Here is a 9,024-nt window from a genome sequence, read left to right on the forward strand (position 1 = left end):
CCACTTGCAGCTGCTGGAATGGCCTTGGGTCAGCCATCGCTCTCTTATCTGGGAGAACCGGGTTTGATTTTCCACTCCTCCACTTGCACCTGCTGGAATGGCCTTGGGTCAGCCATAGCTCTCTTATCTGGGAGAACCGGGTTTGATTTTCCACTCCTCCACTTGCACCTGCTGGAATGGCCTTGGGTCAGCAGCCATCGCTCTTTTATCTGGGAGAAGCGGGTTGGATTCCCCACTCCTCCACTTGCAGCTGCTGGAATGGCCTTGGGTCAGCCATAGCTCTCTTATCTGGGAGAACCGGGTTTGATTTTCCACTCCTCCACTTGCACCTGCTGGAATGGCCTTGGGTCAGCAGCCATCGCTCTTTTATCTGGGAGAAGCGGGTTGGATTCCCCACTCCTCCACTTGCAGCTGCTGGAATGGCCTTGGGTCAGCCATAGCTCTGGCAGAGGTTGTCCTTGAAAGGGCAGCTGCTGTAGGAGCCCTCTCAGCCCCACCCACCTCACAGGGTGTCTGTTGTGGGGGGCGGGAAAGAAAAGTAAAGGAGATTGTAAAGCCAGTTTGGTGTAGTGGTTAAGAACAAAAGAGAAGCCATGTTGGATCAGGCCAACGGCCCATCCAGTCCAACACTCTGTGTCACACAGTGGCAAAAAAATTTATATATACACACACACTGTGGCTAATAGCCACTGATGGACCTGTGCTCCATATTTTTATCTAAACCCCTCTTGAAGGTGGCTATACTTGTGGCTGCCACCGCCTCCTGTGGCAGTGAATGTGCGGACTCCTATTTGCGAGAACCGGGTTTGATTCCCCACTCTTCCACTTGCACCTACTGGAATGGCCTTGGGTTGTCCTTGAAAGGGCAGCTGCTGTGAGAGCCCTCTCCAGCCCCACCCACCTCACAGGTGTCTGTTGTGGGGGGAGGAAGGGAAAGGAGATTGTGGAGGGCGGGATATAAATTCAGTATTATCTTCTTCTCATCAGAACAGGAATTTCCAGATTCCAGCAAACTGACACAGGGTTTTTTCCAGCAGGGGCCTCTTGCCTTTCAACAGCCAAACGGCAGGCAAAAATTCAGCAGAGGCCGTTGAAAGACGCATTCTTTTCTCTTGCTTTGGCTGCACCGAACGGACTGGTTTAATTGTCTCGGGAGGCCCGAGTCTTCCACTTCTTCTCAGGACGCCCCGTCCTCCACTCCACCCCCAAGTCTGAGCATGATCCCCTAACTGGTAGAGCTCACGGCAGTGGAAAAAACCCCAGAGTTTGAGTCAAAGTCCTAATTCTGTCTCCCAGGAAAGGAAGCTTAAAGGTAGATCAGGAGCGACTCCAGGTGCTTTGGGGTTCCCCAAGATACGGTGACCGCCCCACACAAAACTGAAATAGGTCTATCAGATGTATCAATAGGAGGAGAAGTCTACCACTGGCTAACGGACACAGCACTAAAATGGAACCTCCATAGTCAAGAGCGGTCTACCTGTGAGCCAGATGCTGAGGGTAAGCTTCAGGCAAGAGCCGTTTCTCACGGGCAAAGGCCCACATATATCTACTGCTAGAGAGGCACAGCTTTGCTTTGACCCGGCTCAGTAGGGATAACTAATGGATTAAACCGAGGCTCTTGCACTGTGGCCAAATGATGAGAAGATAGTCCCTGGAAAAGGGAGTAACGCTAGAAAGAGCGGAAGGCCGCAGGAAACGAGGAAGGGCCAAATGTCATTTTGCAAGACCTCAGCGTTGGCTGTGAGCGAGAGGATGTTCGGGTGGTCATGCATTCATGGGGTTGTTTTAAATTGGAAGCAAGTGAATGACACTAAAGATAGGCAAAGGGCACTTGCGTGACTTCCTTTCCGCTGCCACGTCAAACAAAGAGTCAGTTTGGTGTCGTGGTTAAGTGCGCAGACTCTTATCCGGGAGAACCAGGTTTGATTCCGCACTCCTCCAATTGCAGCTGCTGGAGTGACCTTGCCACAAGTTCTCTCTGGGCTGTTCCTCTCAAGAGCAGTTTCTGTCAGAGCTCTCTCAGCTCCACCTGCCTCACAGGGTGTCTGTTGTGGGGAGGGGAAGGGAAAGGAAATTGTAGGCCACTCTGAGACTCTGTCTTTGAAAGAGCAGCTTCTGGGAGAGCTCTCTCAGCCCTATCCGCCTCACAGGGTGTCTGTTGTGGGGAGGGGAAGGAGATTGTAGGCCGCTCTGAGACTCTGTCTTTGAAAGGGCAGCTTTTGGGAGAGCTCTCTCAGCCCCACCTGCCTCACAGGGTGTCTGTTGTGGGAAGGGGAAGGAGATTGTAGGCCGCTCTGAGACTCTGTCTTTGAAAGGGCAGCTTCTGGGAGAGCTCTCTCAGCCCCACCTGCCTCACAGGGTGTCTGTTGTGCGGAAGGGAAGGAAAGGAGATTGTAGGCCACTCTGAGACTCTGTCTTTGAAAGGGCAGCTTCTGGGAGAGCTCTCTCAGCCCCACCTGCCTCACAGGGTGTCTGTTGTGCGGAGGGGAAGGAAAGGAGATTGTAGGCCACTCTGAGACTCTGTCTTTGAAAGGGCAGCTTCTGGGAGAGCTCTCTCAGCCCCACCTGCCTCACAGGGTGTCTGTTGTGCGGAGGGGAAGGAAAGGAGATTGTAGGCCACTCTGAGACTCTGTCTTTGAAAGGGCAGCTTCTGGGAGAGCTCTCTCAGCCCCACCTGCCTCACAGGGTGTCATGGGAAGGGGAAGGAGATTGTAGGCCGCTCTGAGACTCTGTCTTTGAAAGGGCAGCTTTGGGGAGAGCTCTCTCAGCCCCACCTGCCTCACAGGGTGTCTGTTGTGCGGAGGGGAAGGAAAGGAGATTGTAGGCCGCTCTGAGACTCTGTCTTTGAAAGGGCAGCTTCTGGGAGAGCTCTCTCAGCCCCACCTGCCTCACAGGGTGTTATGGGAAGGGGAAGGAGATTGTAGGCCGCTCTGAGACTCTGTCTTTGAAAGGGCAGCTTCTGGGAGAGCTCTCTCAGCCCCACCTGCCTCACAGGGTGTCATGGGAAGGAGATTGTAGGCCGCTCTGAGACTCTGTCTTTGAAAGGGCAGCTTTTGGGAGAGCTCTCTCAGCCCCACCTGCCTCACAGGGTGTCTGTTGTGCGGAGGGGAAGGAAAGGAGATTGTAAGCCACTCGAAGACTCCTTTGGGTAGTGAAGGGCGAGGGATAAATCCAATCTCTCCTCTTCTTTGTGTGCAGCTGAGAGCATGGGGTATCTATCTCTTGTGTGATTTACCTGATTCTTAATATCATCTCAAACGAGGATCAGTCAACAGCTGGGTGAGGGGCATCAACGTAGTAAATGAGGTTCAATGTTGCGAAGTGCAAAGTAATGCACCTTGACTACAAATACACACTGATGGGATCTGAACTGGTGATAATTGACCAGGAGGGAGATCTTGGACTTGTGGTAGATAACTGACTGAAAATGTCAACTCCTCATGTGTGTGCAATAACAAAAAGGCAACAGCTCTGCTGAGGATTATTAGGAAGGGGACTGAAAACAAATGCTTAAAAGATCCAGGTACAAACCCCCACTTTGGCATGGAAGCCTAGAATCATCGAGTTGGAAGGGACCTCCAGGATCATCGAGTCCAACCCCCTGCACAATGCAGGAAATTCACAAATACCTCCCCACCAACACACATCCCCAGTGACCCCTTCTCCATGCCCCCCCCAAAAAAACACAAGAGAAGCCCTGTTGGATCAGGCCCATGGCCCATCCAGTCCAACACTCTGGGTCACACAGTGGCCAAAAAAACAAAAAGTGCCATCAGGAGGTCCACCAGTGGGGGCAGGACACTAGAAGCCCTCCCACTGTGCCCCACCTCAAGCACCAAGGAGACAAAGCATCACTGCCCCAGACATAAGAGAAGCCCTGTTGGATCAGGCCAATGGCCCATCCAGTCCAACACTCTGGGTCACACAGTGGCCAAAAACCCCAGCAGCATCAGAAGGTCCATCGGTGGGGCCCTCCCACTCTTGCCCCCCCCCCCCCCACAAGCACCAAGAATACAGACCATCACTTGCCCCCAAAAGAGTGTTCCAACAATATGCTATGGCTAATAGCCACAGATGGACCTCTGCTCTATGTTTATATCCAATCCCCTCTTGAAGCTGGCTATGCTTGTAGCCTCCACCACCTCCTGTGGCAGTGAATTCCACATGTTAATCACCCTTTGGGTGAAGAAGGACTTCCTTTTATCTAACCCGACTGCTCAGCAATTTCATTGAATGTCCACGAGTCCTTGTATTGTGAGAAAGAGAGAATAGTCCTTCTTTCTCTACCAAAAAAACCTCACCAGGATCCCAGGCTAAATTGGCCTGGGGAAAATTGCTACCTGACCTCAGAGTGGCGTGTCAGAAAAGGCCACGAGGACTAACCTTGCTGGATGACCTCATGCCAGGCACACGCATTCAGCCTAAACTACCTCACAGGGGTTTTGTGAGGATAAAACGGAGGCGAGAACAAGGGAAGATGCTTTGGGCCACCAGTGGGAAGAAAGACGGGATCTAAATCACATAAATCAATCAAACAGAGTTCTCCCCCTCCCGCCCTGCCCCCTTTCGCAGAAGGGGTCTCGGGTTCCTCCCACAAACCACGCCTTTGACGAGACAGAGATGTTTAATTGGCTTCGGAAAGCACAAAACCCAGAACGTTCGGCTTCAAGGAAGCCCAACCCCAAGGAGAAAACTTCTTGCAACTTCTTGCAGGCCCAGAAAACTTCTTGCAACGAGCAACGGTGAGGCACTCGGCCCCCTCCCCTGCGGCTCCTGGGAGGCCCCCCCCTCTGGTTTCCATCAGTCCAGCGACCCCACCTTGCTGGCCATGTGTGGGTCGTGTTTGGACCCGCCGAGGCAGGGGGGGCTCTGGCCCACGGCGGGGTTCTTCTGCCACTGCTGCGGCGTCCTGGCTTGGATGGAGAGGGCGTGGACCGGGCCGGCCAGCTCCTCCTGCAAGATGTCGTTCACCAGCCGGTGGCGATGGATGAGGGAGAGGCCCTCGAAGTGGGGGCTGGCCACCACCACCCGGAAGTGGGTCTCCGCACCCCGGGGCACGGCGTGCATGTGGCTGTCGTCGATGACTTCCAGGTGGACGGGCTTCAAGGCCTCTTGGAGCTTGGCCCGGATGGCCGCGCCCACCGGCTTCTCCATCGCAGGGCCGCCCCCTGCAGAGTAGGCACAGGTCAGTGACGGCCAGCGGAGCAGGCGGGGCAGCAGCAGCAGGCGGGAGGGAACCATCGGAGGGCCAGATGGGCTGCAAGACAGAAGAGGCACCGTGGGGCAACAGGGCCGGGGGTGTGGCCCGTCACCTTCCCCAGTCATAGAATCATAGAGTTGGAAGGGACCTCCGGGGTCATCTAGTCGAACCCCCTGCACAATGCAGGAAACTCACAAATCCCTTCCCCTAAATTCACAGGATCTTCATTGCTGTCAGATGGCCATCTAGCCTCTGTTGAAAAGCCTCCAAGGAAGGAGGGCCCACCACCTCCCGAGGAGGAAGCCTGTTGCACTGAGGAACCGCTCTTAACAGTCATAGAATCATGGAAGGAACCTCCAGGGTCATCTAGTCCAACCCCCTGCACAAGGCAGGAAACTCACAAACCCCTCCCCCTCAATTCACAGGATCCTCATTGCTGTCAGATGGCCATCTAGCCTCTGTTTAAAACCTACAAGGAAGGAGAGCCCACCACCTCCTGAGGAAGCTTGTTCCACTGAGGAACCCCTCTTAACAGTCATAGAATCATGGAAGGGACCTCCAGGGTCATCTAGTCCAACCCCCTGCACAATGCAGGACACTCACAAACACCTCCCCCTAAATTCACAGGATCCTCATTGCTGTCAGATGGCCATCTAGCCTCTGTTTAAAACCTCCAAGGAAGGAGAGCCCACCACCTCCCAAGGAGGAAGCCTATTCCCCGAGGAACCGCTCTTAACAGTCATAAAATCCTAGAGTTGGAAGGGATCTCCAGGGTCATCTAGTCCAACCCCTGCGCAATGCAGGAGACTGACAAACACCTTCTCCTAAATTCACAGGATCTTCATCGCTGTCAGATGGCCATCTAGCCTCTGTTGAAGAACCTCCAAGGCCAGGTCCATCAGAGAGAGATGAGCTTAAGGTTGTTAAGAGGATAAGATCCGCTTTGATTTCCCCAAGGCTGGGTCTGCTGGGTGTTGGAACTCTGCATGCAAAGGGATCTGGGAGGCAAAGGGTTAAGAGAATTCTCCCACTGGGGGAGACCTGGCTGTTGCCCCCCAACCATCTCATGGTCAGATTTTGCTCTCTGATTCACCTCATAGGGGACCTCTCTCCTCCTCCTCTCTTACTGGGGCTTGGAGCTGTCGCAAGTCAACCTTTTTGAAGCTAATCTGTTCCCAATAAGTTAGATGCACCTGCAAGGATGTGTCTTGTAAGAGGTGTTTGGGGTTTCATAAGTAAACTTCCTGTCTTTTGTGACCTTTGTAACTGGTTTGCACAGCATTTCCCACTTAACTGGGAAATGGGGAGGTTCACGGAGACTGTAAAACTCCTGCACTTTCCAAGAAAACGGATATTTATTTTTTTTACATTTAACTCCATAAGGCCGACCTCCGACTGTCCCCCCCCCCAGATCCTTGAAGGGGGGGGGTCTCGGGAAGAGATGCCTGTTACGCCTCATGTCTGAACAGCCGCACCAGTCTCCCGGGCGCTGTGTGGGGAGGGGAGGGAGGGGATGGCCAGAATTCAAATCCTGGAATTACAAAGTTGAAAGAGGCCTAAAGAGCCTGACCCCTGGGATCTGTTTTTATCCTCAGGTCCCAGGAAGGTGGAGTACAGAAAGGTCTCTGAGCATGAGAAGAGGTTCCTTTCCTCAAGGAGGAGTACAGAAGGGTCTCTGAGCATGAGAAGATGTTCCTTTCCTCAAGGAGGAGTACAGAAGGGTCTCTGAGCATGTGCAGAGCGCCTTTCCTCAAGGAGGACTACAGAAGAGTCTCTGAACACACACGGAGCACCTTTCCTCAAAGAGGAGTACAGAAGGGTCTCTGAGCACGTGCAGAGGTGCCTTTCCTCAAGGAAGAGCACAGAAGGGTCTCTGAGCATGAGAAGAGGTTCCTTTCCTCAAGGAGGAGTACAGAAGAGTCTCTGAGCACACATGGAGCACCTTTCCTCAAAGAGGAGTACAGAAGGGTCTCTGAGCACGTGCAGAGGTGCCTTTCCTCAAGGGCGAGTACAGAAGAGTCTCTGAGCATGTGCAGAGTGCCTTTCCTCAAGGAGCAGTACAAAAGGGTCTCTGAGCATGCGCAGAGCACCTTTCCTCAAAGAAGGGTCTCTGAGCATGTGCAGAGCGCCTTTCCTCAAGGAGTAGTGCAAAAGGGTCTCTGAGCATGCGCAGAGCACCGTTCCTCAAAGGGTCTCTGAGCACGTGCAGAGTGCCTTTCCTCAAGTAGTACAAAAGGGTCTCTGAGCATGCGCAGAGCACCGTTCCTCAAAGAAGGGTCTCTGAGCATGCGCAGAGCACCGTTCCTCAAAGAAGGGTCTCTGAGCACGTGCAGAGCGCCTTTCCTCAGGAAGGACTGCCTGGTGGGCCTTGGAGTGGCTTTGAAGGGCTTTATTATACCTCGCTGAGGCCCCTCCCCCCACTCCACCTTCCTTGGGTCCTGCCCCCCCCCCCCAATTGGCAACCCTGCCCTTGGAAAGGGGGTGGGCGGAGGTCTTGCCTGCGCAGAGGAGAAGGGGGCGTGGAGGGAGGGAGACACTCAGCAGGGAAAGGCTTTTCCCAGGCTGCACCCCATGCACCCTGCATGCAAGAGAGAGCACACCCCCCCCCACGCATGCATCGCCCCCCCCCCCCCGGCCTGACCTTCGCTGCAGACCCCAACCGACCTCCTCTTCTACAGATCACTCTTTCTCCAGGAGGATTCTGGGAAATGCAGTTCTGCTGCGTAGAGACGTCAGCACTGCATCCCCCAGAAGGCCTCGCGCTTCACTCCGTCTTCCCCCCGCCTCCCTCTCTCTCGCTGCCCTCTGGGAATCGTAGTCCGCGGCCGTGAACAAGTTCGCTGGCCCAAGTTAGAGTCCAGTTAGGCACGTTTTCTGCAGGTCTGGGCGAGCAGCCCGCCTCGGAGCCCTAGAAATGGAAGCAATGGAAGGTTGCCCTTTTCTGGACTTTCCCCAGTGCTATAATACCTTTTTTGAGGTGCGTGTTCCCTCTAAGCTGAGTGAGCGTGAGCTAGCTCACAGATTTTTAGCCTCCAGCTCACAGATTTTTGCCTTAGCTCAGGAAGGAGGACCCCAGAGCACAATAATTTATGCAGGAGCTCACAACTTTAATGCCAAGAGCAAACCAAGTAGAATTTTTGCTCACAAGACTCTGCAGCTTAGAGGGTGCATCGGTGAACAGAACCGTATACAGTACTCCAAATGAGGCCACACCATCGATTTTTACAGGGGCATGATGATATTAGAGAGCCCCGTGGCGCAGAGTGTTAAAGCTGCAGTACTGCAGTCCAAAGCTCTGCTCACGCCTTGAGTTCGATCCCTGGTGGAAGCTGGGTTTTCGGATAGCTGGCTCGAGGTTGACTCAGCCTTCCATCCTTCCGAAGTCGGTCAAATGAGTCCCCAGCTTGCTGAGTGGAAAGCGTAGATGACTGGGGAAGGCAATGACAAACCACCCCGTAAAAAGTCTGCCGTGAAAACGTTGTGGAAGCAACGTCACCCCAGAGTTGGAAACGACTGGTGCTTTCACAGGGGACTACCTTTACCTTTTTTAATGATGATACTGGCTGATTTGTTTTCAGTTCCCTTCCTAATAATTCCCAGCATGGCATTGGCCTTTTTTTATTGCAATCGCACACTGTCTCGACATTTTCAGTGAGTTATCCACCACGACCCCAAGATCTCTCTCTTGGTCAGTCTCTGCCAATTCACACCCCATCGACTTGTATTTATAGCTAGGATTTTTGGCTCCAGTGCAGGCTGGCACCCCCCAAGAATTCCTGCCCTGGGTGATGAAGTGTGTGTGTGCCAGCCGGTCCCTAATTTTC

At 53.6% G+C, this 9,024-nt stretch overlaps 1 protein-coding gene across 2 annotated transcripts; it reads right to left on the bottom strand.

Moving 5' to 3' along the window:
* Positions 1–4,605: 4,605 nt before the first annotated feature.
* On the bottom strand, positions 4,606–7,940 carry BOLA1 (bolA family member 1). 2 transcript variants are annotated; one of them, XM_060256578.1, is made up of 2 exons: positions 7,865–7,940; positions 4,606–5,257 (listed from the first exon to the last, which is right to left on the bottom strand). In XM_060256578.1, exon 2 carries the CDS (start codon positions 5,239–5,241, stop codon positions 4,801–4,803), a length of 441 nt encoding a protein of 146 aa, XP_060112561.1. In that variant the 5' UTR covers positions 5,242–5,257; positions 7,865–7,940; the 3' UTR covers positions 4,606–4,800. The 2 variants fall into 2 exon arrangements, with proteins under 2 accessions (XP_060112561.1, XP_060112553.1); XM_060256570.1 differs by having other exon boundaries at positions 7,842–7,940.
* Between the last annotated feature and the right edge of the window lie 1,084 nt (positions 7,941–9,024).

The sequence above is a fragment of the Heteronotia binoei genome, chromosome 1 (assembly GCF_032191835.1).
Source record: "Heteronotia binoei isolate CCM8104 ecotype False Entrance Well chromosome 1, APGP_CSIRO_Hbin_v1, whole genome shotgun sequence".
NCBI lineage: Eukaryota > Metazoa > Chordata > Lepidosauria > Squamata > Gekkonidae > Heteronotia > Heteronotia binoei.

Excerpts from the sequence above, each read along its gene's own strand:
- BOLA1 (XM_060256578.1), bottom strand. The coding sequence starts at position 5,241 with ATGGTTCCCTCCCGCCTGCTGCTGCTGCCCCGCCTGCTCCGCTGGCCG.